The 26,013-nt window shown below is 48.8% G+C and overlaps 13 protein-coding genes across 13 annotated transcripts; 7 read left to right on the forward strand and 6 right to left on the reverse strand.

The window, feature by feature from the left end:
- Window positions 1–150: 150 nt before the first annotated feature.
- EV420DRAFT_1634304 (cystathionine beta-lyase) lies at window positions 151–3,332 on the forward strand (the record flags this gene model as incomplete). Its single annotated transcript, XM_060476302.1, has 9 exons — window positions 151–388; window positions 443–942; window positions 987–1,709; window positions 1,762–2,069; window positions 2,122–2,472; window positions 2,528–2,618; window positions 2,681–2,794; window positions 2,847–3,006; window positions 3,058–3,332. The coding sequence occupies 9 exons, from the start codon at window positions 151–153 to the stop codon at window positions 3,330–3,332; spliced, it is 2,760 nt and encodes a 919-aa protein (XP_060339690.1).
- A 766-nt stretch (window positions 3,333–4,098) lies between these two features.
- Window positions 4,099–5,344, reverse strand: EV420DRAFT_1634305 (terpenoid synthase; the record flags this gene model as incomplete). Its single annotated transcript, XM_060476303.1, has 5 exons — window positions 4,099–4,219; window positions 4,279–4,523; window positions 4,574–4,862; window positions 4,915–5,054; window positions 5,111–5,344. The coding sequence occupies 5 exons, from the start codon at window positions 5,342–5,344 to the stop codon at window positions 4,099–4,101; spliced, it is 1,029 nt and encodes a 342-aa protein (XP_060339691.1).
- Window positions 5,345–7,395: 2,051 nt separating this feature from the next.
- EV420DRAFT_1258633 (RNA polymerase) lies at window positions 7,396–8,271 on the reverse strand (the record flags this gene model as incomplete). Its single annotated transcript, XM_060466905.1, has 6 exons — window positions 7,396–7,540; window positions 7,592–7,731; window positions 7,782–7,863; window positions 7,914–8,018; window positions 8,067–8,149; window positions 8,200–8,271. The coding sequence occupies 6 exons, from the start codon at window positions 8,269–8,271 to the stop codon at window positions 7,396–7,398; spliced, it is 627 nt and encodes a 208-aa protein (XP_060339692.1).
- Window positions 8,272–8,323: 52 nt separating this feature from the next.
- EV420DRAFT_1257890 (WD40-repeat-containing domain protein) lies at window positions 8,324–9,704 on the forward strand (the record flags this gene model as incomplete). The annotated part of the gene is made up of 4 exons (XM_060466859.1): window positions 8,324–8,392; window positions 8,452–8,645; window positions 8,700–9,570; window positions 9,624–9,704. 4 exons carry the CDS (start codon window positions 8,324–8,326, stop codon window positions 9,702–9,704), a joined length of 1,215 nt encoding a protein of 404 aa, XP_060339693.1.
- A 143-nt stretch (window positions 9,705–9,847) lies between these two features.
- EV420DRAFT_1662227 (uncharacterized protein) lies at window positions 9,848–11,120 on the forward strand (the record flags this gene model as incomplete). Its single annotated transcript, XM_060478931.1, has 8 exons — window positions 9,848–10,062; window positions 10,133–10,195; window positions 10,251–10,375; window positions 10,428–10,501; window positions 10,554–10,560; window positions 10,610–10,654; window positions 10,703–10,782; window positions 10,835–11,120. The coding sequence occupies exons 1-8, from the start codon at window positions 9,990–9,992 to the stop codon at window positions 11,118–11,120; spliced, it is 753 nt and encodes a 250-aa protein (XP_060339694.1). The 5' UTR covers window positions 9,848–9,989.
- Window positions 10,835–13,473, forward strand: EV420DRAFT_1497412 (uncharacterized protein). The gene is made up of 5 exons (XM_060470917.1): window positions 10,835–12,061; window positions 12,118–12,569; window positions 12,623–12,684; window positions 12,850–13,190; window positions 13,242–13,473. Exons 1-4 carry the CDS (start codon window positions 11,178–11,180, stop codon window positions 13,171–13,173), a joined length of 1,722 nt encoding a protein of 573 aa, XP_060339695.1. The 5' UTR covers window positions 10,835–11,177; the 3' UTR covers window positions 13,174–13,190; window positions 13,242–13,473.
- EV420DRAFT_75882 (class I glutamine amidotransferase-like protein) lies at window positions 13,403–15,449 on the forward strand. Its single transcript, XM_060483361.1, has 9 exons — window positions 13,403–14,100; window positions 14,160–14,279; window positions 14,341–14,378; window positions 14,432–14,505; window positions 14,563–14,636; window positions 14,690–14,734; window positions 14,785–14,879; window positions 14,942–15,126; window positions 15,183–15,449. The coding sequence occupies exons 1-9, from the start codon at window positions 13,824–13,826 to the stop codon at window positions 15,289–15,291; spliced, it is 1,017 nt and encodes a 338-aa protein (XP_060339696.1). The 5' UTR covers window positions 13,403–13,823; the 3' UTR covers window positions 15,292–15,449.
- A 138-nt stretch (window positions 15,450–15,587) lies between these two features.
- Window positions 15,588–16,092, reverse strand: EV420DRAFT_1634310 (uncharacterized protein; the record flags this gene model as incomplete). Its single annotated transcript, XM_060476304.1, has 3 exons — window positions 15,588–15,800; window positions 15,849–16,010; window positions 16,075–16,092. The coding sequence occupies 3 exons, from the start codon at window positions 16,090–16,092 to the stop codon at window positions 15,588–15,590; spliced, it is 393 nt and encodes a 130-aa protein (XP_060339697.1).
- Window positions 16,093–17,017: 925 nt separating this feature from the next.
- Window positions 17,018–19,139, reverse strand: EV420DRAFT_1497452 (uncharacterized protein). The gene is made up of 4 exons (XM_060470918.1): window positions 18,707–19,139; window positions 17,802–18,656; window positions 17,502–17,746; window positions 17,018–17,450 (listed from the first exon to the last, which is right to left on the reverse strand). Exons 1-4 carry the CDS (start codon window positions 18,822–18,824, stop codon window positions 17,292–17,294), a joined length of 1,377 nt encoding a protein of 458 aa, XP_060339698.1. The 5' UTR covers window positions 18,825–19,139; the 3' UTR covers window positions 17,018–17,291.
- A 355-nt stretch (window positions 19,140–19,494) lies between these two features.
- EV420DRAFT_1497457 (Aspartate/glutamate/uridylate kinase) lies at window positions 19,495–21,798 on the reverse strand. The gene is made up of 6 exons (XM_060470919.1): window positions 21,542–21,798; window positions 21,043–21,493; window positions 20,098–20,988; window positions 19,804–20,044; window positions 19,636–19,743; window positions 19,495–19,582 (listed from the first exon to the last, which is right to left on the reverse strand). Exons 1-5 carry the CDS (start codon window positions 21,724–21,726, stop codon window positions 19,724–19,726), a joined length of 1,788 nt encoding a protein of 595 aa, XP_060339699.1. The 5' UTR covers window positions 21,727–21,798; the 3' UTR covers window positions 19,495–19,582; window positions 19,636–19,723.
- An 885-nt stretch (window positions 21,799–22,683) lies between these two features.
- Window positions 22,684–23,655, forward strand: EV420DRAFT_1616353 (uncharacterized protein; the record flags this gene model as incomplete). The annotated part of the gene is made up of 2 exons (XM_060475113.1): window positions 22,684–23,277; window positions 23,329–23,655. The coding sequence occupies 2 exons, from the start codon at window positions 22,684–22,686 to the stop codon at window positions 23,653–23,655; spliced, it is 921 nt and encodes a 306-aa protein (XP_060339700.1).
- Window positions 23,656–23,862: 207 nt separating this feature from the next.
- Window positions 23,863–24,139, reverse strand: EV420DRAFT_1634313 (uncharacterized protein; the record flags this gene model as incomplete). Its single annotated transcript, XM_060476305.1, has 2 exons — window positions 23,863–24,050; window positions 24,100–24,139. 2 exons carry the CDS (start codon window positions 24,137–24,139, stop codon window positions 23,863–23,865), a joined length of 228 nt encoding a protein of 75 aa, XP_060339701.1.
- Window positions 24,140–24,341: 202 nt separating this feature from the next.
- EV420DRAFT_77684 (ClpP/crotonase-like domain-containing protein) lies at window positions 24,342–25,965 on the forward strand. Its single transcript, XM_060483426.1, has 9 exons — window positions 24,342–24,489; window positions 24,541–24,756; window positions 24,804–24,848; window positions 24,901–24,942; window positions 24,999–25,120; window positions 25,174–25,416; window positions 25,466–25,683; window positions 25,752–25,898; window positions 25,959–25,965. Exons 1-7 carry the CDS (start codon window positions 24,435–24,437, stop codon window positions 25,559–25,561), a joined length of 819 nt encoding a protein of 272 aa, XP_060339702.1. The 5' UTR covers window positions 24,342–24,434; the 3' UTR covers window positions 25,562–25,683; window positions 25,752–25,898; window positions 25,959–25,965.
- The last annotated feature ends 48 nt before the right edge of the window (window positions 25,966–26,013 follow it).

Raw genomic sequence — 26,013 nt, forward strand, 5'->3', positions numbered from 1 at the left:
GGGGAAGGTGAAACCGGGTCCGAAGTCCGACAAAGCACGCAATCAAGACCCAATACTAGCCAATGGCTGGCTCGATAAAATTCAGAACCGAACCATTTTTCCCAAGTTTGCCTTTTGTATGTCACCTTGATTCCTTTGCCTTCGTCCACCATGTCTGCCGCCCCGCCTAAGCTTCCTATCCACGACCTGCCCACTCCGGAGCCAGAATCACCCTTCAGACCGCGAAAGCCCTACCGATTCTCGACTCTCTGTGCGACGGTCGAGAACCCCAGCAACAAAGACCAATATGGGAGCAGCTCGGTACCCATATACCAGACCGCGACATTCAAGGGCGTTGGCGGCGAATATGACTACTCGAGGAGTGGGAATCCTACACGAAGCCATCTAGGTACGTCCTAGTGACCCTTGTATTCAATAATACCTCTAACCCGGGCCTGGAAAGAGCACCACATCGCCAAAATTTCTTCGGCTGCCCATGCCTTTGCTGTTTCTTCTGGAATGGCGGCCCTAGATGTCATACTGCGCCTGCTTAAGCCGGGTGACGAAATCATTGCCGGCGACGACCTCTATGGCGGTACCAATCGTTTGCTGACCTACATCCGGACTCATGTCGGCGTAACCGTGCATCACGTCGACACCACGAACCCATCCACTCTCCTGCCCCTTCTAAATCCTACCAAAACGGCTATGGTCCTTCTAGAATCACCAACTAATCCTCTGCTAAAGATTGCTGACTTGGCCAAGATCAGCAAAGACGTCAAGGAGAGAGCCCCCGACGCTATAGTAGTTGTCGATAACACCATGATGAGCCCATACTTGCAACGGCCACTTGAACACGGAGCAGATGTGGTGTACGACAGTGCAACCAAATATCTTAGTGGTCACCATGATCTCATGGCTGGCGCGATTACTTGTAATAGAGACGATATTGCCAAGGCGCGCGTCCTGCTAATATTTTACGTTCTTTTTACTCATTTTTCGTGCAGCAAATCGCATTCACCATCAACGCTGTTGGCAATGCACTCACCCCAATCGATTCTTTCCTTCTACTCCGTGGAATCAAGACTCTAGCTGTTCGCATGGACCGTCAACAATCATCCGCGTCTCAAGTCGCGACGTATCTCCATTCCTTAGGTTTCGTAGTGCACTATCCTGGACTACCCGACCATCCCGGTCGTGAGATTCACCAAAGAATTGCCGACGGAAATGGCGCAGTTTTGAGCTTCGAAACGGGCGACAAGGGTTTAAGCGAGAAAATCGTTGGTAGTACGCGACTCTGGGGAATTAGCGTCAGTTTCGGATGCGTCAACAGCTTAATCAGTATGCCTTGTGTCATGTCGTATGTTCTCGTCGGTGTTTTTTCGCACTGTCTCTCCCATCTGACGCCAGATTTGTCCAGCCACGCATCTATAGACCCGGCAACTCGCGCAGCCCGCGGACTTCCCGAAAACCTAATTCGTTTATGTGTTGGCATTGAAGACCCATCGGATCTCTTAGACGATCTGGAGCATGCCCTCATCGATGCTGGCGCCATACAACTGGATGTCTCCCAAAACAAGTACGTCAAAGTCCGACAGGTAGAAGATGATGCTATCAGCCGGGCCGTTGGAAAGCTTGGCCTAAAGGACACCGACGATGATCACGAATGGTTTGTCAGTGCACCTGGCAAAGTCATCCTATTCGGTGAACATGCCGTTGTTCACGGAGTGGTCAGTGGCCCACGTTTTCCTACATGTTAGTTGCTAAGTCTGTCTTGTGAAGACCGCCATCGCCGCGTCCGTAGATCTCCGTTGTTATGGTCTCACCACGCCCCGTTTTGATGGAAAGATTTCCGTACATTTTACCGACATTGACAACTTTTACTACGAATGGACAATCGACGACCTCCCATGGCATGTTGTTAAACCCATTGCGATAGATGAGGAGCATCCCGAGATTTTAGATCAAGTTTTAGTCGACGCACTAAATTCCGGCCCTTTAAAAGATCTCACCGAGGCCCAGAAGCACGCCAGAGTCGCAAGCATTGCGTTCCTGTACATGTACCTTGTGTTAACGAGAGGTGACGTGAGGTAAGATTTTCAGGTTAGCCGGCGGTATCAGGCACTCACAAATTATGATTAGGCCATCGTTCAATTTCACTGCACGCTCCACTCTGCCCATTGGGGCAGGACTAGGCTCATCGGCGTCATTCTCTGCATGTGCGGCCTCTGCGCTTTTACTCCTTCACAAACGGATCAGTATCCCTCCACTTCCGGCTCCGACCACCTCAGAGCACATTCATATCTCACATCAAGGTCGACGGGCAATTCCTTCATCTGTAGCTGAAGAGATCAACCGATGGGCGTTCGTGGCAGAAAAAATTCTACATGGCAACCCAAGTGGAGTGGATAACAGCGTTGCTGTTTTCGGAGGTGCTCTAGCCTATACCAGACCAGGATTTGAAAGGAAAAGTGGCATGGAAGGCATCGCAGGGTACGTTTCCAGCCCTCACGGAGGAACACATTGGTTAAATTTTACAACCCTGCAGATTTAAATCTTTTAAATTCCTGTTGACGAATTCAAAAGTGCCGAGGGACACCAAGAAGCTGGTAGCTGGCGTTGGCCAAAAGAAGATTGATGTGAGAATTTCTGTTTGAAAGCTCCAAGGCAATGGCTCGAGTACTCATTCGTCATCTCTTAGGAACCTGAGGTGGTTGCAGGGCTCTTGAAATCCATTCAAAGTATCAGTGACGAAGCTCGGCGCGCACTTGCTGACCCTGAGATGCCTCGCGAGGTTCTTCTGGCTGCGATCTCGGTGAGCGTTCTTTTTTCTCTAGGTTTGGGTTGAAGCATCTTACTCCTTCTAGGCTCTGATACGTGAGAACCATAAGCACCTAGTTTCCCTCGGCGTGTCGCACCCTGCTTTGGAGTTGATCAGATCAACAACAGGTGCCGCACCCTATGGCTTGAGCACGAAACTGACAGGCGCTGGTGGAGGCGGTTGTGCCGTTACTATTATCCCTGATGGTCGGCGTCATTTTTGCTTGAGTGACGTGGAGGCTGACATGACAGTTTTAGACTTTAAGGAAGAGGCGCTCAAGGCCTTGCTTGATGAGATTGTCTCACAGCAGTTTGACCCGTACCTTACGTCCGTTGGTGGCAGCGGCTTGGGGATCCTGTCACCTTACCGGACAGCAGGAAGTGCAGCTTACCTTCCCCCAGGGCAGGTAACGCCGCCTGAGACACCATCTCCGGGAGGTGGCGGCGTGAATTTGTGCCCAATATTCCAGACGAAGCGAGTACTGGAGTTATCACAATGGGCAGACAGCCTGGGTAGATGGTTGTATGTGTAGGCTTGAGTGCTTAGATCTGATGGTTTGGCGTAATTTTCTTTGTAAGATATGGGTAGCTAACATGTAGGATACGAACATTTAATCCAGCTATAGACAAGTGCGTCATACGCGGCAAGGAGTTTTCGATTTACCGTGCCCGATGTATTGTGCAGGTACGACGTTAGGGGTTCCTACAACTCAGGAGTGTGAGCTTGCTAAGATCATCACTGATAACTACCTTATGCTCCTTGGAGGGACCTTCGCAACTTGGCTTCTTGAAACTCAATAGTCAGGGCAGGTACCGTCAATGTGGGAGCTTCTGTACGTGAAATAATAATAAAGCATGCACAACTAGGGCCGATGTGCAAGCTACAGTTGCCTTCTCTATTAGAATCTCCATTTTTTTAGCCGCTCACGGGGGCTTCAGCCCTGTCCTCAGGCACTTCTTTCTCCCCGTCCTGTAATATGATTTAGCCTGGGATTAGAGTGTTGGTAGTTCGAAGTTTTCAATACTAATTAGCCGCTAGCGAGCCATGGATGTTGATCAAATTTGTCGCCGTCATTCACAAACAATCTATCACTGGGCAGTTATGCTCCGAGTGATAGAATGGAAAGCAGTCATGAGGTCCGAAAACGCTGTATTATTTATCGAATACGTGCTGGTACTACATAAAGACGCTATCATAACATAATGCAAGGATATACTAAGATATAATAAAAAATACATATACATAATGGCCGAAAACTTTTGTATGGGTCCGTATCGGATTCGGAGGGCGTAACGGTCTTAATAATCGCTATCAGAGTCCGAATCTAATGGGAATTCCCTAGGGCGCAGAGTGACAAGCAGGGTCTCTTTGATTCGCAAATGTTCGGCACCAAAATATCGCTGAGTTTCAAAACTCCAGCTGCAGGAAAAAAATCGGACGTCAATAATCTGATTACCGTGAACCGAAGAGCCACTCACTCGAGATTTCCTTGGATCCAGTGGCCCATTGCCTCGACATATAGAGCGACGTCCGCGTCCACCTTAGGTCCCCAAGAGGGAATTTCCGCTTTCTTCGTCATGAAACGACCCATTAAGACCTTGAAGTATTGACCAATGTAGTCAGCAGCTCGTTGTAGGTCGATATGCTTCTCTTTCATGAGAACTGTCACGATGTTGTTCCCGCTATGGCCCTTGCACTGCTCCATGTTGTAGGAATACACATCCTTGAAATACGATAAGTTGCTATCACACGTCGGAGTAACATATTACTCACGTTGGCCCAACAGACGAGATCCGCCGCGGCCCAATAGACCTCCATAAATGTCGGGTCATCGAATACCTCTTGAGGTAGATCAATGCCGAGGACATATTCAAAAAGTCCAAAGCAGAGGCGAATAGCGCTGTTTTCTCGACGCAAGTCGGTGAATGAATTGATGTCCAAAACTTCACCCTGCTCGCGGAGCTCAGCTTCCCTTGACACGCAGTCAATATAATCTTGGCAATGTTGCAGGAATCTTCGTGCGGTGTTAGGGCCTGCTAAACGCATGTACCGTTCCCGGAAACTGTCACTTTGGTCAGATCGTACGCGCGGTTCCAATTGAGATCTAGACTGACTCATGCGTTATCTTGGACAGGACCTCGTCGTCGCTGCATTTCCCGTACTTCATCGTCCTGAGGAATATCTCACCAGTTTCGCGAGCATCATGACCGTTCTGGTCATCGCTCACTTCATCGACAACGAAGAGCAGGTTAACCTTGCAATATTGACATCAGCGTGTGCATAACTGTTGGAACTAGACTAAAAACTCACGAAATCGCAGCAGGTTCTGAACTGTTCATAACCAGCATATGGATAGGTATGTGACACGAGAAGCTCGTTGCAACCTTGCACGAAAAAGGCGCGCTTCCGGTCTGTGAAGACGTTATAGCTATTGATCCACCGAGAGGATTCAGCACCGGCTTTAATGTAATGAGGGTTGGTTGCGCCCTTCAAAGGGCTTAGAGCAAGCAGGTCGGGAAGATAGAATTGTTTGGTGGAGTACATGGTGGTTAGAGGAAGGGGGGGTTGGAAGGACCAATATCGACCACGGTTCCAGATGGCAGCATTTTATAGCAAAACGAAGGTCTCGAACCTGACCTGATCGCGTAGCGCAGTAGGGCGCGTAACGGTGCATGCTCTACATGGAGGTAAATTATCTACTAGGATTAACCAATCATAGTAGTTGCATGCACTCAACAGTCCTGGACGGAGCGATCCCACAACGTCTGAGACAGAATCTTTTGACAAACTACTGATGCTCACCTGCCTCGATGCAGAAATTTTTATCTAGACGACACGAAGGCCGCCGACGTGTCTTCAATGAACGACACGGCTTGCAACGGTAGATCGACAACCAAGACATGAATCGCCATGTTGAGCAATTCTAATCCAAGGTAATGGTTTCCAAAGAAAATTAAAACTTTCTGATTAGGTTAGGCAATCTCGCACGGCATCTTTCTCCGTGAGCAGCTACAGAATGCGATCAATGAAACCACGCTCAAACTCTCAATGTGGTGATGGTTGTGGACAAAGGGGTACTAGCATATATCTTGACCAGATATGTACAGAGAGATCCACCTGTAATGCAACAAACGTCTTAGTTTGGTCTCGATAGTTCGACAAAGAACCCACCTGCTGCACTGGTTCACAAAGATATTCGACCCACCACCGGGCATCGGCGGAATCAGGAGATGGATTGGAGGCCTAAGGGGCCTTGGTGAGCGAATGCACGTTGTGCTAGGCTGGCACATTCCGGTGGATACCCGCTCCCTTACGTACGGGACAAGTAAAACCGTAGACGGGCCAAAATAGAACTACACATGCCATTGACCCTAGAATATACGGCCTATATCCTAGCTGTAATGCGCAGAGAAAAGCAATACCGAGCCACGAGGAACGAACCGAGCTTTGATAATGATCGGTGCTTGAGACCGGGCCGCAAGCTGTGATCGTTATGCATAATTATGCTTAGGCAGTACGGGCATCTTCGAAGTACCGGATCTAAGAACAAGAAGGGTCGGGGACAAACTGGGCAATCCGATCGTCGAGGAGGCATAGGTAAATGCCATTGCCTATATCTGAGGGGAACTTCATGATGTCAGTGTGATGTTATGGCTATAACGGTCCGAAAGTACTGCCATTTACCAAAGCCATTGGCCGTGAATCGCGAGGTTGCAGGCGACTTGGTCATGAGAAAATGAACACTGTAGATCTGATGACTGAGACGTTTCCCATTCGGTTTGGAGACCGGTGGACCTGTACAAAAAATCGGGTAGACAGCTTTCTGGAAATTGGGTTGGGAGCGGATGAGGTTCATCATACGGTGAATATCTGGTGAGTCGAACAAACACCGACAGGATGCTCCATTTATCGACGAGGAGCAAGTCTCCCTGAAGTGGGGAAAAATATACTCCCTTTGTCAGCTAATACACTCCAACCCATTAGTATTCGGCAATGACAAATATGACCCTTACCGTGGGCAGTACCTTCGCGAGGTGGGGGGAAAAGATGGCTGGTCACGCGCAGTAAACTTTGCGGAGATGAAGGAATAAGATCTAAACGCTCAGAGATAGAAGGAACGTCATGCCTGACGTCGTGTTCGTCAAAATATGTATGAGTACGTGTGTGGTGCGGCGAGAAAGTCGTAAGACTACGTGAAGTCCGTTGTTGAAGCTTTCACGCGTGATCAAAGAGTGCAGGTCACTTCGGCATTCAATGTTGCTCCACCTGGCCAGAAGCGATTAGATTCAGATTCGACTTATTGGGCGGCTTGACTGCAAATGAGGAAGAGTATGCAAGCCAGCCTAGATCGGAGTTACCGCGCAACAGTCGACCAATACCGCAGTTAGTGGGGGGTAAGATCTGTTAGAGATTACGACCGTGGTGCCTTCGGTTGAGGCACGGCGATGGGTAAAACGTCTTCCTTTGTACATCCATCGAGCAGAAATTAGTATACATGCTGATTTAACAAAGCAAAAACAGTCTACAAAATTGGGCAAGGCGATCAGTGAAACGCGTACGGAAAATCAGTACACTCACATTAAAAATCTAAAAACCTAAAAGCATATGCGGTAGCTTGCATACCGACCGCTCGTCTCGCTCGGTCGGGTGATTTTGACGACTTGGCCTCGACGAAGTCCATAGTATCGTGCAACTGGATCCGCTAGCTGTATGCGTGGCAATTGGGTCTCCTTAAGCCGGCTAGTCACCGAAGGGTAAGGTACACGAATGAAAATCGATTAAAATACATACTATTTTTCAAGTAGAATTTTCTTTTGCTCGGGGGTCAAGACATCGTGCCGGGGAACTAAAGTGTGATGCACGATGTTGACAAGAAGGTCCGCCTCGGAAAACTCCTCTAAGCGATACTGGGAGGCCATGGCCACGATAACCTAAATCAAAGTTGAAGCGAATGGAATGGACCCTAGAGAAGTTGACCAACCCTGCGGGCCGTGGGTGTCATGTTCCCTGGGAAGACGATGATGCCTCGTTGTATAGATTTCTCCTCCAGAATTGAGATGAGCCTATAGGCACATGTCAGCAGATAAAGTAGAGCCCGCCCAAGAATACTTACTTTCGCATCGACTTTACTCCCACACTTTTCTCATCGGAGAAAAATACGAATATTTGGTCGTCGAAATTTGATGTTGAATTGGTATAGAAATTCAACTGCGTCCGACTGCGAGAAATTGAGGATTGTAAAAGCGAGCAGAGATGTAGTACGCACTCGACTGAGCCGCTCTGGCTGACGTAGTTCTCCTTGAAAGTTTGAAGGTCCATGTTTATTTCGTCGTCGGATACCTGGAAGCCCTGCAGCGGTAATGAGTGGCCTGTCCCTGTCTTGCAAGACGTTTTCTGACTCTATCCTTGACCAATTCGTGTATTGTCCGGTTGACCTTCCAAAGTTTCGCCACTTCGTCGCCGTCGCTCATGGTGGAAAGAAGGCAAAAAATTGAAGCTCCGATCTCTCTGCTTCCGTCCTTCATGGCCCCCCAAGCGAGCACGAGCAGTGCCCCGCAGCATCCCCCGCTTTCTCTTACGAATAATCTCATGGTGAACCAACTCTAATGTCGTGATATTTTCTCGAATCTTACACAAAACTACGCGTCCAGACCAAATTGAAGCCGGCCAGGATCTACAAAGGCGCCGTCGATAGCCTGCCTCAACCGTCGCCTAGCTTTCCGCCTCGTCCTGGCAACCAAGGCCCACGGCATATAACAGGGATATGCTTTGATGATAGAGGGGACCAGGTAATTACAGCGGCAGAAGACGAAACGTTTAGGCTGTACAATTGCAAAAGCGGCAAGTGAGTTTCCTTTGTTCACTCAAGTCCGACTCTCCACTCACGTCGGGATGCCAGGCCTCTAAAGACGCTCTTTTCCAAGAAGTATGGAGTAGATCTCCCGCGTTTCACCCATAAAAACACCGCAATAATACATGCGTCCACCAAGGAAGATGACACCGTCAGATACCATTCACTGCACGACAACAAATACCTTCAGTATTTCAAGGGGCACAAGGGCCGGGTCATTTCTCTGGAAATGTCTCCTGTAGATGATGGATTCATGTCGGGATCTATGGACAAAACTGTTCGCCTTTGGGATCTTCGCGGTCCCAATTGTCGAGGTCTACTTTCACTTCCTTCAACACCCATCGTTGCTTATGATTCCACTGGTATTGTCTTCGCCGTGGCTGTCAATCATTATTCCAGAATACTGTTGTACGACCATGCTAACTACGACAAGGCGCCATTTCTCGTCATTACTCTGGAAGATCCAACTCTGTCTTTCGTCAGCTATCCCCCTCGACCCATCTTCATGACTTCTTTGTCCTTTTCATCAAATGGGAAATACATTCTCGTCGGTTGTTCAGGTGATGCACATTATATTCTAGATGCCTTTGAAGGACATCTATTGGCCAAGCTCCAAGGGCATATAGGGCTCGAACGACGGTCAACAGCGGCGCCCCCTACTATTGAACCCGCAAAGGGCGGAAGTGGTGAGGAAGTTAGCTGGACGCCGGATAGTCGTTATATTGTTAGCGGCAGTTTGGACGGTAAAGTTCACGTCTGGGATGTACAAAACCTTCCCAAAAAGAGTGGTCCGGTAGATTTGAGAGCAGCGCCTGTGCGGCTCCAACCGCTGGCGTCTCTGGAAGGCCATCCAGGTCCATCCAGATGCGTGAAATTCAATCCGCGGTTCGCAATGATGTGTTCTGCAGGCGCTGAGCTGGTTCGTCTTTCTTAGCAGTGCATGCTTCTTGTTTGATGCTGACTTTGTGCTAGGCGTTTTGGCTTCCTGATACTAGCGGTGATGTAGAAGAAACCGCTCGGGAATTGTTGAAGCGGAAAGGGCACCCTGCTTGAAATGGGCAAGGTTGTGGAGTAGTGTTACATGTATCACGAGACTGAGAATATCGCTGTTGAAAGTAAACGTGTTCCTCTTCATTCAAATGTCCGGTATAGCAGAACAATCTCAAGTGGTCGTACCTAAGTACAGCTTTTGAGTTAATCCGATATTGATCCGCATTACCCCACGTGACTCGGTGAAATGTTCCACGTGGAGGGGACGGACGTGGCGAAAACCAGCTTGTACTCGTTCGTCGTAGCGTCAGTTGCAGATACAGAAATTCGGTTTTTTGGCCCGGAATTATGCGTCTCTCAGCGCTCTTTGGAACTTTTGCCTCCGTTGCGGCCTTGGCCCAGGTGGCTTTGTCTCAGTCCAGTACGTACCCCCGCGGTCCTGCATTGCATTCTAAACTCATGCTTCATTTTTCTGTGTTGAGCCCCATCAGAGGGACCCACTGAACCCGAAATTTCCATTGTGGCATCATGGCCAGATGATAATCCCTTCGCCCGTGGGTCTCATCGTTCATTTTGGTACCTGTTTCGTTTTAACTGAATGCGAGACAGACGTTGTAAATGGAGAGAAGAATCTAATTCTGCTATCTATTGAAAACAAATCCGACCGGAATGTTACTCTTCTCAGCATGTCAGGCTCGGTGCACCATCCTGATACAAATGCGTTGGTAAAAAATGTACGCTCTGGACTTATTTGCCTTGATGTATCGGCCAACCTCTTCTGGTTAGCTTACTGCTGTTCCTTATGGCATCATACTTGTTGAGGGTGTCAAGCTCCAGCTTCCCTTCACCTTTTACAGCGAGTGAGTTATATTATATCGTTAAATCTGTATCAGTAGACTAAAAAGATTACAGATTCAAAGTAACTGATTGAATTTGTATTCCATGTGCTTGCCTGATATTTGTTCTAGCCCGGAGATCTGCGCCTCAATCTTTGGCTGGAACATTCGTTCGCAGTGAGCATCGCCTTAATAATGCCGCATGCTCTACTAAAATCTAGGTAGGACGAGAAGTACTTGGTATCCGCTTACGATTCTATCGTTACTATCGTGGAGCCCGAGATCTCAATCTTTGACTTCAAGCTGTACGTTAAATCAAACACACGCTAATACTTGCGCTTCTCATAATCAGTCCAGATTGACAACGTACCTTGTGGTGTCCCTCATTTTCGGTGGCATTGCGTACGTTGCGTACCTCTCGTTTGTCCCCCAATCCAAGAAGCCCAGACGCACGGCTGCTTCCGTTAGCGCACCCGTGGGTTCTGTGACTGCTACGGGTGCTGGAGGCTATCAGGAAGAATGGATCCCGGAGCATCACTTACGAAAAAACAAGGCCAAGAAGGGTGGGCCAGCTAGTGGTGATGAGCTGAGCGGTGGGGAGACTAGCGGTACGGAAGGGAGGAAGCGGAAAGGCCGGAAGTAATAGCTTGCCCTCAAAATTGTTCTATGCAGACTGCAGACCTATATTTATTTCTGGGGAATGCATGCTAAATTAATGTCAACACGGATATCCGGACCGCCACCTAATTTCTTGAAAATTACGCATGTTTCCTTCATGTCAACAACCATGTCGAAGCAGGATGTGACCAGATTCAACGCACTTCCTCGTACTCCCCGTGCCCCCTCTGGCCGTGTCGCCAACGATTGGCACTTTGATCTTCGTTTTATCCATCTTGATCCACCATCTCATTTGCTTTTCATGGTGCAGCCCGAAAGCACCTTCATTCACACCGAGATACTTGGCAGTAAGCCAATGATGTTTTTCCCAGAAACCGGAAAGGAAGCTGCACCGGAAGTTGCGAGAGGCTTGATTCGTGCTTTCCTAACCTCTTTTGGGGAAATCGGAATGACTCCCTTGGCTCCGTGGAAGTTGACGACGGAGGATACTGATCTAGCCACCGCCGTCGGAGCCGAATTCAAGAGACTGGGTGTCAGAAAGGAACTGTGTAAAATAAGCGTCTCCCAATCTAACGCGGTCATCGCCAGAGAATCCTTTGAAGGTTTCTTCAAAGGCCTCAAGTCCCACATGAACTTTCCGGAAGTGGCATCTGCGGCTGTCAGTTGTCCGGAGTCTATCGCGTTTCACAATTTTACCCCTCCTTCTTCCGTGTCGCGAGCAGCAGCGAATGTGCGTCACGAACGCGACGACGATACAATCTTAGTCGAGACCGCACTTGCATATGCTAACATCCGCAAGAACTGCATTCCCATAGACTTTTCTAAATCCGTGGAGGACATCTGGGGAGCTAAAATCGGGAAGGAAATTGACAACGTTTTGGACATGGTCGAGTCAAAGCCTGAAAGGGTTATCAAAGCCAAAGCGGATGCTGGAAACTCAGAGGCTGCCTTGGATTACGGTTTTAGGTATAAGGCCTTTCTGATATTTGACACAGTCCTATTTCTCATTCCTTGTCGTGTAGGCTCAGAAACGGACTCCAATGTACTCCCAATCGCGCTCTTGCGAGACGTTACCTGGTGCAAGCCGCACTCGATACCGAAGCGCCCGCTGAGAAGAGATCGATCGCTCACAGTGCCCTAATTAACTGGTACACCGAAAGCAGTGAAGACTTTCGTCACCGTTACCTGCAGGCGGCAGCATGGCATGCCAACGAGAGCGTGAAACTTGTTCCAGGAAAGACCTCTCCGACTGCCATGTCGTTCGCCCAGAATGTTATGAAACCTCAGGCAGAGCACGCTGTTGATATGTATCTTCAATACAAGGAGCTGTGGTCTGTCCTTGAGAAACGAGACAAGGACATCGAGAAGGGTCAGGCCAAGATGGATCAGAAACGTATGACTCGCCCAAATCGCTACAAATGTGCGACTGTTGGCTGTGGGATTGAAGCTGTTTCTGGACGCGTGCTTTCTCGATGTATTTACTTATTCTATTTTCTTTATTGATATGGTTCTAATAAACAATTTCAGGTTCGGGGAAATGTGACGCAGACAAGAAGCCCTATTATTGTAGCAGAGAGTGTGCTTCCTCTGTCCTTTTTTCGAGGCTACATTGGCTAATGTTTTACTAGGTGCCGTGAGTATTCTCGTTTATTCTTGATTTCCTGCTTACTTTTATTCCACGTCGGGGCGAACAGAAAAGAAGGTCAATTTACATTCTTCGATCGGAGGACTGGATTTCACGTGTATGAACCCAGGACTGGAAAAACCATAAACCATTTTGCAAGCCAGGAGCCCCTTGCTCGGTTATAGATGTCAAGGGCCCATCTTCAATTGGATCAGAAAATAACAAAGATTCGATACAAATCCCGATGAACTTTGGAGATGGAAGAACGACTATCATCAGCTCTTCGACCATGAGTCCGGAATTCCTAAAGGAAATGAGAGACTTAGCCGAAGCTGACGCCGCAGGTCGCGACAAGCTGCTACCTGAATCTTTTACAATGGAGATGGAAAGGTTGGATATCGGATCAGGATCTGGATTAGTAAGCCGGTCTGTTGAGTCCGAGGAGGTGGATTGAATATGTACGTTGTTGAAGTAAGGTATTCGACCTTGGGAGCAACTCATGTAACTGACCGCTCTAAACAGAGACTGGATCTACGCACGAGTGTACTAGTACTACGAATTAGACCATGCGCAAAATTTCACTGCTGTGCTTGAACCTAATGCAGTCTACTAAATGACAGGAACTTGATTCCTGGCACGATCCTGTGAAGAGGTGAGTGGTGATTAGGCGATTAATGACCGAACATGTAAAAAATGTGTTCGTTACCAAGCGCACACACCCATGCGTCAAGGGTAGACGACTTTGCCCACGAAGGGTGTCTCATCGCAAACCACCGTCTCGAGGCTCCAGCTAGCTAACCAACGGTAGATGTCGGCGCATCCCGGCCGTGCACTGGATCAGATGCCTCCCTCAAAGGAGGGAACCCGCCAGGTTCCAGAGGCGAACAAGTACACTGTGAGGCACGCTTGGAGGTCCGAACACGAATGTGTGTCTGGAAAGGACAAGGTCAATCTAACAGTTTTGATTTTTGGACCACTCGACGGGACGATCTAAGACATGAGAATCTGCGCTTACTCTTCTGATATGACGTCTTCTGATCACATCAGCAGGACACATGTAGCTCTCGCCTCTTCTTGGGCCGCTCTCAATGCCTTTGCAGTAGCATGATTCCCACCACCACCTCTGGCCTAGTCTCTCTGCTACTTCTAACGCTCTTATCGACATGTACGATCCCTGCATTTGGGACAACAGCTAGAGCACTAGTGTATACTGCGACTGCCGCCTTTCGACATGATTCAATACCCACGGCTGTTCAAGCTCTACAAGCCAAAGGGTCGGCGGCAAATGTCGACTTTGTGCATACGGAGGACAAGGGTGTTTTCACCGACCAGGGTTTAGAGGGATATGATGTCGTTATTTTCCTGAGTACTACGGGAGAAGGTATGCCTGCAATCTTCATAGCTTCAATTCCATTGGGGTTAATAGTCTCTTCGCGCTAGTCTTGGACGATACAGGGAAGACCGCCTTTCAAAATTATCTTAACAACGGGGGAAACTTTGTCGGAATCCACTCGGCTAGCGACACCCTTAATACGACGGCCTTTTATGGAAAGGAACTAGGTGAGGAAAAACGGAGCTCTACCGCCTCGTGCTCTCTGAACCTAAAACGGATGTCATGAAGGTGCTTATTTTGATTATCACCCTGAGTTACAAAATGCCGTACGCCCAAGTTCCTCATGGAGTAACACGCAAGAGCCCTAAGCGACTTTCAGACCATTATTGTGTTGGACGCGTCTCATCCCAGTACGGAGAGTCTTCCTACCGATTGGCCGGTCCGTGATGAAATGTGCGCCCGCCTACAAAAATGACCGTGACCAAGCCTCCGACTGACTCTGAAGGCAAGATACAATTTTAAATCGGATCCTAGATCTGTGGGAGCCATCGTTATTCTCACAGTAGACGAATCAAGTTATACTGGTGTGGATGCGTCACTCAGTACGTCAAGAATGTGACTGAGAGGTATCTTCTAGATGGTGGAACGCGGCGTTTCGATCAAGGAGAACCTCATCCTATCGGTAAAAATAATGTGTACGATCAGGATCGCTAGCTAATTACTCTTCACAAGCGTGGTATCAGGAACATGGTGCTGGTGTAACGAGCGGCGGCACTGCTGGGCGTAGTTTCTATACGTCTCTTGGACATCTCAATGAGACGTGGGAGGTCCGTTCCCCGTGATTTTATCGAAAGGGGATGGGAATACTCACTTTACATTCATTTCCAAGGACGAATTGTTCATGGGCCACATCCTAGGTGGGATTCAATGGACACTACAGGCGAATACGACGCGAGCGTTCAATTCCAGTGCACTTGTAGGGAATGGGGGGACGACTTCGTCTTCATCTGCTTCTGCTTCTGCTTCTGCTTCTGCTAGCTCGACCTCTTCCGTGTCAGAGACCGCGTCGGCGTCGTAAGTGCTCCGTGCGATCCTTGTCAAGCATACGGCTCACATGCTGCTAATTCCAGGTCGTCCGCGGCTGTACGTTTTGCTGAGACATCAAGTATGACCTTTGCAGTCGTATTGGGTGTAGCTATTGCCATAGCGGTGACTTGCCTCACAACTCTGCAGCTGTAGCCTTTTCCGAACACAAGACTTTTCGACTTCGGTCTGTGTGTTTTAAAATATCGAACAGTACATGAACAATATCTACGAAAGACTGTAAGGTATGCAAGTAGTTGATGCTTAGCACTACAATACGCCATGATTATAATCTAATAGACTGTTCCCTCTACCTTCTCTATATCGAAAATATCCTTTTAGATACGACGTGATTAGTGATTAGAATAGTCTTACTTCAGTCATGCACCATCAACATCGTGTAGTATATCTGCCGCGGAGAACTCACTTCTTCTTTGCGATGGTGGCGGAATCTACAAGCAACCCTGGTGTATGAGATTGAGCGCCTTGACCGAGTCTTTCCCTTCAATGACACATGAGACATTGATCTCGCTAGCTCCTTGGCTTATCATCTCTATGTTGACATTACCCTTCGCAAGCGTGGTGAACATGCTTCCCGCAATCCCAACCATATTGCGCATCTGCTTCCCTACGAGGGAAAGGATGGCCATGCACAGACACCTGCACTAGAATATCAGAAATCACACATCGAAGGGATAGATGTATGAGCCTACCGTCCCACTCTTGCGGAGCTCCCTAACGAGACGGACCATAATTTTCGGGACTAGCCCATCTTCGATAGCCATACTAACGTGCACCTCACTCGTGCCGATAAGATCCACCACGACTCCGAATCTACCGAGTGTAGTGCTGGGAACCCATGGGAAACGCTTTTCCTGTTAGAATTAGCGTTCAACACAATGATGCGCTCCTTGATGGTCACAGAAGTTGCCCTCTTACTCTCCTGACCCAGTACATCGTGGACCGTCTCGCGACCGGGACTTCCTCTCCCTGACTCTCGACATTCTTGATCCTAATGGAGATTTCTCCATGGTGAAAGAATGCACGATTTCGCTTCCGTAGTGCGTCAACTCGGCTGTCTCATCGGGCGAGATGAGTGGGATCACGAACTTGGGAGTGCCCGTATGCCTTGTACTACTCGTTGTATGGATCAGACAGGGCACACACAGCTGAATAATTATTGAATAATAACGTGTAGGTCTAACAAAGAGGATTATCGGAACTTCTATCCTATGAGTCTGAAAGGGTATCTTCTCGGTGGCTAACTTCATGCCATCATCTTCGCACGACAATTTCCTAGGCTTTTTTGGCTCGCTTTCGGCGTGCTGCAAAATGACTTTAGTATGTTGCCTACAGCGAGACAGAAATCAGTCATCACATACTGGCAGTGGGTCCACCCTCGCTCGGCGCTGATCTCTTTGCTGGCTGTCTCTTGCTTTTCGACAGAGAACCTAACGCTAAATTGAAATGAATCAGAGTCAAAAAGTTAACGAATGGCCAACTCTCTCTCACATTGGCCAACTGAAGGACCATATGTTGTGACAATGTACCGATATTCTGCCTGCCGTAACTCAGGAACTTTACGGAGCTCTCCTGTGTCCAGCTCGACGTCTTCTTCCATTTCAGAAATTTGATTGAGAAGTAACCGCTGGAAGGCCTCGTGTAAATGGTCCTCTGCAGGAGGGGGTTGGAGAAATCCATACTCGGGTAGCATCTGCATACAAAGACGATGAAGGAATTGACCCAGGAATTTTAAACGGGGGTGGAGGGTCCGTTCCCATCTCTGAGATGACATCCCGAGCACAATATGCCGAATATCTCCTGACCCTGATAACTTCTCCCATATTTTTTTTCAGCTCTCCAAGCGAGTCATCAACACCTTTCCCATCCTTTGGCTGCGAACGAAGACAAAACACGATGATGCACCATCCCACTGACTCAACATCATGCCGTGGCTGATGATAAAACATGGCTTCTGCTTCGTCATCATTGTTTAAAGCTTCCTCGTATCTTGACACATCCAGATGACCACCGTGATATTCTCCCTCTTTATCTCTGAAGATGCGCAGTTTCCCCCTTATAACATCTAGCATAGAGATAGACAAGTAGCATAATCCCACCATACGCTAGCGTGTAGGATCACGATACATATCGTACTAATCGGATTCAAAAAAAAAAAAAAAAAAACATCTAGCATAACTTTCTGCAATAGCTTTGTTGTTGATCTCGGGCATGGGCATAAAGAGAGGATGCGCCGCGGGGATAACAACCAGGCGCCCAGCTTCCACTGCGCGCGCAATATACATAGGTGTTCCCTTTGTCTTTGCATCAGTAGAGATCACAATGCTATGGTGTTATGAACTCACTGTACGGCTCTTGAGCTGATCTGGGATGATATCAGGGTACGTTTCTTCTTTATAGACGCAGCCATTGTCCAAATCACATATCAAGGCAGTCGGCGAGTGTCGCTTGCCAGTAATGTCCAAAATAGTGTTAACAAATGTAGGTTCCATCGGTGCTTCCACAGGAATGCCAAATGGGTTAACCAGAATATTTCGAAAGCTGATGTCCCTATGCATCACCCGTTCCTTAATGACACCATACCGGTGGGCTGGAAAGAATTTCTTTCAGCATGTACACCAACGCCCAAAAGAAACATGCCTTACCTTCCAGGATGTCATACATGGACATCAAAAACAGCCTTGTAGTTCGGACCTTATCCAAAGCTTCTCCGCCCGAGCTCATCACCAGTCTCTTCTTGACTCGAGCGGACATGTCACTCCCTACAGTCAAGCCCACGTTGCAGGAGGCAACGACAGTCACCCATCCGGCCGCTCCTTCTAGCTTATCATACAACGCTGACTCGTGGAACCTGCGGCCGACATGCTCAAATTGATCTTTAATTATCCTGACGCCATCGTTGTCCTCAAACCTGTAAATCACCGTCTGCCGACTCCACGGCTCTCCGACAAATATAGTCTGACCATCTGTATAAGTCTTGTCTTCGCATTGGATGTTCCACCGAGGAGAGTCGTTGGTGGTCCGATCGACCAGAGTGACAGTTGGGTCCACGACATCGCACAGACTAGGCGGGAAATATAGAGAATAGACATATCTGAGGATGAGATTCCCCTCCTCGTGGTTCCAAGCAATCGTCGCTGATATATGACCGCCAGATGGATCGCTCCAGCCGATTTGATAACCCTTTGGGGAAGCACTGAGGGCATAACAACCAGGCCTGTCCGGGCGAGATACGTTATGCAACCCAGCGTACCTCATGGCCTGTGTAGCTTTCTTCGCGTCCTCAGCCGACGTTTTCATTTCGCCCACCGATTTCGTCTTGTGCCAGGGAATTTGAATATAGTTTCCCTTAGTGCTCTTAGCTAACGCCGGTACAAGGTCGGCGTCGACAGCGCAGAAGTCTGGCTTATCAACGAAACTCTTTGGGTGATGAACGAGGGGAGCGGCATGAGTATTGATGAACTGAAGACGAGGTTGTTTCGGGCGGGCGCTCATCTCCTCTTCATCGCACGTTAGTACGGCGTTATTAAAAGGAGCTTTGTAAACATACCGTAGACCATGGAGCTGGCATGATTGAGCATCTCGATGATACAAAGGTATTTCTGCCCTTCATCCAATTTGTTACCATCCCTGCACATTTTATTTCTCTCTTTGTGAAACTTCCGCATCGACACCTTGTGGCGAGAAAGGAATCCCTCAGGCAACGCAGTGAGGTACTCTGTGGCAAAGGCAGCAACGCTTTTCTCGTTGACTTCGGATGTAACATTGTCTTCCCTGATGAAGGGACTTGTCGACGGCTGCCCTACTTTTAGCTTGGCGGGACTAGATAGAGCACTAGTCGCTTGGGACGGACCGGGTTCGTCTGAGGGTGGTATGGAGACAGAAGTAGGTTTGAACTTAGCTGGCCGTCGCTAGGAGGTCCAGGAGAATCAGAACAAGTGGGTCTTCAACGAATTGTTGGTCTTTAGTGAACCTGAATCTGTCGGAGTTTGAATCCAGTAGTGGCAGTTGCCGGGGACTGGTCCCAGGTTCTAACATTTGAAGTTACCTTTCTTTGCAACTCGATAGCTTTGACTCAAGTCCAGTAGGATACACCTTGCTTACATTCAAATACAGCTAGATAATACTAGGCAAGCGCTCAATTCTAGTGCACTCGTGGGGGTTTTTATGGAGGCTTCTTCGTTTGCTTCTGTTCCTCCCGGCTCGAGTCAGTCGACATCATCCACAATCAGGAACCGCATTGACATCGCGATTAATGAGTACTCTAGTTGTCCACTGCGACAGTTGTCAGTCTCAGCCGTAGCGTTAATTTTTGTTAATACTTTGTTTTGTTTGGTTGCAAGGCCGTCATAAACACATCCTTAATAATGTTCATGTAACTTCGATCCGCTTGTCGAATAGGCTGGAAACAATACATGAAGAGTAGCTATGAAAGACTGTGAGGTGCGCAAGCAGTTGATGCTCAACGCTACTACATACCACAATTATAATCCAACAGACCGCTCTCAAAAACTTCTTCTACTTTCTCTATATCGAAATATACTTTTATATACGACGCGACTAGCAATTAGAAAAGCCACGGCCCTACTTCAGTCATGCACCATTAGCATCGTGTAAGTATATCTGCCAGGAAGGAGGGAAACTCACTTCTTCCTTGCGATGGTGGCGGAATCTGCAAGCAGCTCTGATGTATCAGATTCAGCGCCTTGACGGCGTCCTTTCCCTCAATGACACATGAGATATTGATCTCACTAGCCCCCTGGCTTATCATTTCTATGTTGACATTACCCTTCGCAAGCGTGGTGAACATGCTTCCCGCAATCCCAACCATATTGCGCATCTGCTTCCCTACGAGGGAAAGGATAGCCATATCTTGGTGCACAGACACCTGCACTAGAAAATCAGAAGTCACGTATCGAAGGGATAGACGTATGAACCCACCGTCCCACTCTTACGGAGCTCCCTAACGAGGCGGTCCATAATTTTCGGGACTAGCCCATCTTCGATAGCCATACTGACATGCACCTCGCTCGTGCTGATAAGATCCACCACGACTCCGAATCTATCGAGCGTAGAGAAAATTCCAGCGAGGAATCCATGCGAGACACTCTTCCTGTTAGAATTAATGTTCAACACGACGATGTGCTCCTTGATAGTCACAGCGGTCGCCCTCTTGTTATCTTGACCTAGTGCATCGTGATCTGTGACTAACCGTCTAGCGACCGGGACTTCGTCTCCCTCCTCCAGGTCTGGGTAAATGACAGTCCCCAAGCCTGCCGGATTCTCCACATTCTTGATCCTAATGGGGATTTTCTTCCGGATGACCTGCTCCATGGTGAAAGGATGCACGACTTCGCTCCCATAGTACGTCAACTCGGCCGCCTCATCGGGCGAGATGAATGGGATTACACGAGCCGTGGCCACCTTGCGAGGGTCCGCAGTGAAGATCCCGTCGACCTCTTTCCATATCTGCAGTTCTGATGCTTTGACGCCGACGGCCAGGAGGGCGGAAAGCAGGTCCGTATAGCCCCTTCCGACTTGTCGTAATAACGAGCCGGGAACAGGTCCAAAGAAACCTGTGACCACAGGGACGCGCTGCCCACACATTTCAATGCGTTCGCCTACGGCGATGGCGAGGCGGTCGTAGAAGGCTTGGTCTAAGGAGCCATCAGCATAGGAGTCCTCGTCCATTTCTGGTACGATGTCCTCCAGTGAAACATACTCGGCGTCGATGCCTTGATCCCGGAGCACGGCTGTCATGAATTTACAAGCCAGACGTTCACCGAGTCCGATGATACTATCTCGGGAACGAGGAGAGATTTCGTCGATGACCTTGATATAGTTGAGAAAAAATGGTGAAAATTAATAGATATTCAAATTACTTACCTGCGACGCAAACAAAAAGCTGCGAAGCCAATCGCAGTCGCTTTCTATCTCAGCCTCGAGCTCTTTTCGGATGTCAGGGTCCCTAACGCTCTCCCTAGCAGCATTGATGTGCTCCTGGCGGATGAGGTCAACTGTAACATTGTAAGCCGGCAATTCCTGGCCTGCCTGGGGCACGGACAACGGAGCGAGACAGTTAAATGTTTGACGCTGGTGATCTGATGAGGATCTGCTCCTCACAGGAGACATAGGCGGAGACTGCGACGTATCCTTGATTCGGCCGAAAAGTGTCGGTGTGACCGTACCAGTTCCAGGTGTGCTGACTCCGCCAGTTTTTCGACGGACTAGGGCCTCAGAAGCGGCTCGTAGGAGGAGGTTGGTCGTTCCTAGCGCCTTGGTAGAACCGGACCGCGCAGAGCATACAATAGCGACTTTATTCGAGTCTATGTAGTTCCTATATGACTGTAAGACAGAGCATAAGGAAAACACAACACAAACGCACGATACAATGTCTTCCGCGATCTTGACAGCAAATTTTCCAACGCTGGTTCCGCCAAACTTCTGTACGAGCCATGGAGCCGAAGGATCGATGGTGTTTTGATGAAGATTTGGGGGCGTTGTCGGCGGCGATGATGCCGGCGACGAGGAGGGTGACGAGGACGAGGACGGGGTAGAGGAACCGGACATTAGTGGTATAGATACGAAATGAGACTAGCTCATGGGTAGGGTAGTATGTAGTGGTGGTGGTAATAATGAGGTGATCGCCATTTCAAGTGAGTCACAACACAAAAATGCAGCCGGCCGATACTAGGTTGTTCTTCGTCAGCCCGAGCCATGGCCATTAAGCACTAGATGTTGTCGACGACAGTCTACGGTCCTGACCAGATATCACGTTACGGCAATGGAGTAACTGAGGCCGATGGGACTGGGGACGAAAGGGACGACGTCGGTGGGCAAGAGGATATCGTCCTAGTTTTTCTTCATTTTGGCTGTCTTCACGTTATCGCGTCCCTGTACGTACTTTTCATGACAGCGGCAAGGTATCTGGATCTACAGGGTCCCATAGTCACTACGGAACCGACTTTTCTCCCAAAAGAAATTCTAATTGACTTTCGGTGGTACGTACTCTTTTGGTCCTGCATCAACGATCCACTTTTTTGAGGTATGTCCCTCTCTCTCATGTTTCTCACCATACCCAGTCAAATAATCGTCAAGGGCGGGTGCGTACGTATGTCCTCTACCTGCATTTTTCCCTCCATACCGAAAACGCATCGAAGCAGCGCAAAAGCAAGGAGAGCGGCTATCTTGGGTATGTAGAAAATTCAAAACCTCTCCCACAGAGAATGAGAATTCGCCTTAGGTGCGATTTGGTGGAGTCCCTGTACAGCGGCTTTGCCATTGAGCTCGTCACCTGTGTCACAAGTGAAAAGTCGAAGAATGTGTACCAGCCGGGGAAACTGATTGGCGCGCGCAACATCAGCGCCAAGTCTTCACATGCATAGTTTCGGATGCCGCCGGCCGGTTTTCAGTAGTTGGCAGTGACCATCGTGCCGAGCGGACACGCGACCTAGTACGCGTCATGTACCCGGCAGAAATTGCATACTTAACCGTCTCCCTCTGCCAGGTAGAACAATTATCACCACTATGTCCATCGCCAGCATACGAGCATCCAACGCCTCTATATTCTCCTCCTTGACCGCACCTACCGCCGTCTTCTTTGGAGGTACCGCCGGAATCGGTCGAGCCATGGCCCAATCCCTCGCCTCCCACACCCAAGGGAACGCTAATATCATCATTGTCGGACGAAACGCCAAAGCCGCACAGGAGATCATCGACTCATTTCCTCGCCCGTCTTCATCAGTGACACCCATCCGGGAATTCGTCCCTTGCGACGCCAGCCTCATGTCCAACGTGGCCAGTGCTACAGAGGAGGTGAAGAAGCGTCTTGGGGAAAAGAAGGTGGACTTTCTCGTCCTCACGACGGGATACCTTACCACGGCGGGGAGGGAGGAAACGACAGAGGGAATGGATAAGAAAATGGCGGTCGCGTATTATGCGAAATGGAAGTTTGTCAAGGATTTGCTGAGCTCACTGAAGGAGGAGGGATCCAAGGTGGTGACTGTCATGGCACCTGGATACGGTGGGAACATCGATATGGATGACCTGGACATGAAAAAGAGTTATTCCGCCGCAAAAGTGGGGCTCAGAGTGCCAACGTACCTGGATTTGATGTCTGAAGTATGTATCAGATTCCCTTGTAACTGGTGCTGGTCATTGACGCGCATCTAGGGTTTTGCACAGCGGTATCCCCTCCATTCATTCATCCACGCACATCCGGGAGCTGTGCGTACGAATTATGTTTATGCGTCACCTTCCGCAGTGTTCCGGTATACTGCACCGCTCATCATGGGTCTGGCCTACCCATTTTCGATCCCACCGGAGGATTGCGCAGAGTATATGTGGCATGGGTCCCTGCAGAAGGCAGCAGGCGCGTTCAGAGTCGGAAGTAGAGGGGAGGATCTGGGAAAGAAGCGGTACTTTGGGGATGAAGAACAGAGGCAAAAGCTTTGGGAACATACAGCTGCGATGGTGGAAGGGGCGCTGGGGAACAAATAAGAGGGCATATACCACAACTGTAGAATAGGATTAATGATAAATTTCCTGGAACACGTTACCATCATGACGACCGAACTGGACATGTGGAGTAACTCGGAATATGTTCACAACTGGAAAGGGATGAAAACACTTTATTGTTGGAATCACATAGTGTCTATATGCCTGTACCCATGCACCTTGGCGTCGAATCAGTAAGAGCTACTGGATCTAAAGGATTAAAAACACCTTGTTCTCCTTCAGCATAACCAGGTACTTGTCTGCGAGCCATTTACAGTTCTCGTAATGGTTGACGCCCTCTGATCTGTGACACTTTTCGAGCTCATCTCGCACCAAGCGAGCTTCCATCGCTTTGACCCATGATTCACGAATGTGCTCTTCCCGAGCTTCCAGCTTGGCTGTTCCTCCGTTTAGTATCAACACAGATGCATGGGAGAATGAAAGCACCTCTGATTGCAGCCTTCTGCTCGTCTGTAACGGAGGTCATGGTTGCAGAAGGCAAGTAGTAGATTTGCGCCTGTTTTGCAGAGGCATTCGCTGCCGGTTATCCCGCAAATTCTTTTTGCCCCAGAATATGGTTCAAATTCCAGGGTAGATCGCCGTAAACTCTTTCCTGCACTTACGCTGTGATGTTGGGACCAAATCTATGCTGGCGAATCCGGGACTCTCCAATGTCAGCAGGGAATCACATGTCGGTCCTGGGTAACCGGTCGAACTCCTCTTTCTGACCGTTCAATTGCCAGCGCGCCTTCCCTCTCTCCGAGTCTTTCTAATCTCCTACCATGACATACCCACTCAGTTTGCCTGCCCACGGTCCTCTCATCACACTTACGCACCGTAGGCAGTCGTTTTCAGGCTCGTACAGAAAGCATTGACGCGTCTTTCCAGCCAATGAGTCTCTCTGGATCATCGAACTGCACCACTCGAATGACAACCGCTTGACACTTGAAATGGTTGACTACGGTATCAAGCCCGCTCTGGACGCCGTGGAAAGAAACTGGCGCGAACAGTGGAGGACCGCTCAGCAGAACAAGGATCAGGAAGGGGCCAAAGGAGCGCTGATATTTGTTGGTGCCAGGAACCAAGACAAGTTTTTCAGTAATGGTGTGTGTCTATGAAGGACCTGAGGCAATGGCTCACCGGTATCCTAGGACTTGATTACCCTAGCGTTATCGCCAACCTTAACTTCTTCCCGGGTAAGCAATCATATGCATAGTTGCGATGGCAAGATCTGATCCGCTTGAACAGTTACATATAATCCTCTTCTTGCGAGGCTGTTGACCTTCCCGAGTATGTAGTATCCTTGGTTTGACGAATCAGTTTGATAATTAAGTCTCACCTTTCAGTACCAACCATCGCTGCTATTAATGGACACTGTTTCGCTGGTTCAATGATGCTGGCTCTGGCATGCGACTACCGTGTCATGACTGATGGTAGCAAGAGACGCGCATGGATGTGCATGAATGAGGTGGGGTAGTTGTATCGCGTTCTATTTTCACGAGTTAAAATGATTATAATCAGGTCCTATTTGGTGCTATCTGGCCTCTCTCATTCGCAGCCATCCTTCGTGCCAAGGTTGGTGACGGTCGGTTACAAAGGAAAATAGCGTTAGAAGGCCATAAATTCACGCCAAAAGAGGCTCTGGAGGCTGGGCTTGTGGATCATATCGTCTCCGGGAACACCGCTGATGTGTTGGCTAAAGCAGAAGAAGTAGCAAGAGCGAACAGCGTAAACGCGCGACACGGTGTTTGGGGCTTGATCAAGGTATGGGTTCTATACAATACTCTTTGATGCAGTGCTTCACGCTACGCAGGCTGATCTATATCGAGACACCTTGGAAATGATGCAGCAACAGTCGCGCCCGATGAATCCCCAACTCGATGACGCAGCAGCACGTTCCCGTCTGTAGTGGAAACGTCTTGGCTGTCCATGCATAATGTCATGTGTAATAGTATTGCCATTCAGAATTCCAGTGAGCCTTGTGTGAGCCTCTGGATCGTGTGCGACGCAAATCATCGGAACAATCTCATAGTATGTTACCATCCTACGAACAACATCTGACCGGAGGATACCAAGTGCTTATGCCTTGTTCTTGACAGAAGTTCTATTGTGCCGGCATCCCAATGAATACTCACGCACAGCTGCGGACGGACACGCGGCTCCCGGCTCGTTACCTGCTCAACGCCCATTATAATATCGCAGTTTTTCCGCAGTTACCTCAGTTAGCTTTCAAAATGCTTCAAACTGTCAGTCATGCATAAATTTTCTCGAGGCGAATTATTCTTCCAACTTGGACCTTTTTGCAGAGTGTTGATGGTACACAACGAATTTTGCGAGCTTGAACTTCGACCATTTCATGTG

The sequence above is a fragment of the Desarmillaria tabescens genome (assembly GCF_030435595.1).
Source record: "Desarmillaria tabescens strain CCBAS 213 chromosome Unknown EV420scaffold_1, whole genome shotgun sequence".
In the NCBI taxonomy this organism is placed as follows: domain Eukaryota; kingdom Fungi; phylum Basidiomycota; class Agaricomycetes; order Agaricales; family Physalacriaceae; genus Desarmillaria; species Desarmillaria tabescens.

Coding starts and splice junctions, on each gene's coding strand:
- EV420DRAFT_1497412 (XM_060470917.1), top strand. CDS start 11,178: ATGCATGCTAAATTAATGTCAACACGGATATCCGGACCGCCACCTAAT. Junction 12,062..12,117: donor GCCTTGGATTACGGTTTTAG/GTATAAGGCCTT, acceptor CTTGTCGTGTAG/GCTCAGAAACGGACTCCAAT. Junction 12,685..12,849: donor GCAGAGAGTGTGCTTCCTCT/GTCCTTTTTTCG, acceptor GTATGAACCCAG/GACTGGAAAAACCATAAACC.
- EV420DRAFT_75882 (XM_060483361.1), top strand. CDS start 13,824: ATGATTCCCACCACCACCTCTGGCCTAGTCTCTCTGCTACTTCTAACG. Junction 14,506..14,562: donor TGGCCGGTCCGTGATGAAAT/GTGCGCCCGCCT, acceptor TCTGAAGGCAAG/ATACAATTTTAAATCGGATC. Junction 14,637..14,689: donor AGACGAATCAAGTTATACTG/GTGTGGATGCGT, acceptor GGTATCTTCTAG/ATGGTGGAACGCGGCGTTTC.
- EV420DRAFT_1497452 (XM_060470918.1), bottom strand. CDS start 18,824: ATGCGGAAGTTTCACAAAGAGAGAAATAAAATGTGCAGGGATGGTAAC. Junction 17,747..17,801: donor CATGTATGACATCCTGGAAG/GTAAGGCATGTT, acceptor AATTCTTTCCAG/CCCACCGGTATGGTGTCATT. Junction 17,451..17,501: donor ATCAGCTCAAGAGCCGTACA/GTGAGTTCATAA, acceptor GCAAAGACAAAG/GGAACACCTATGTATATTGC.
- EV420DRAFT_1497457 (XM_060470919.1), bottom strand. CDS start 21,726: ATGTCCGGTTCCTCTACCCCGTCCTCGTCCTCGTCACCCTCCTCGTCG. Junction 21,494..21,541: donor ATCGCGGAAGACATTGTATC/GTGCGTTTGTGT, acceptor ACAGTCATATAG/GAACTACATAGACTCGAATA. Junction 20,045..20,097: donor AGCTCCGTAAGAGTGGGACG/GTGGGTTCATAC, acceptor TTTCTAGTGCAG/GTGTCTGTGCACCAAGATAT.
- EV420DRAFT_77684 (XM_060483426.1), top strand. CDS start 24,435: ATGACATACCCACTCAGTTTGCCTGCCCACGGTCCTCTCATCACACTT. Junction 24,849..24,900: donor CAACCTTAACTTCTTCCCGG/GTAAGCAATCAT, acceptor CCGCTTGAACAG/TTACATATAATCCTCTTCTT. Junction 25,121..25,173: donor CATGGATGTGCATGAATGAG/GTGGGGTAGTTG, acceptor GATTATAATCAG/GTCCTATTTGGTGCTATCTG.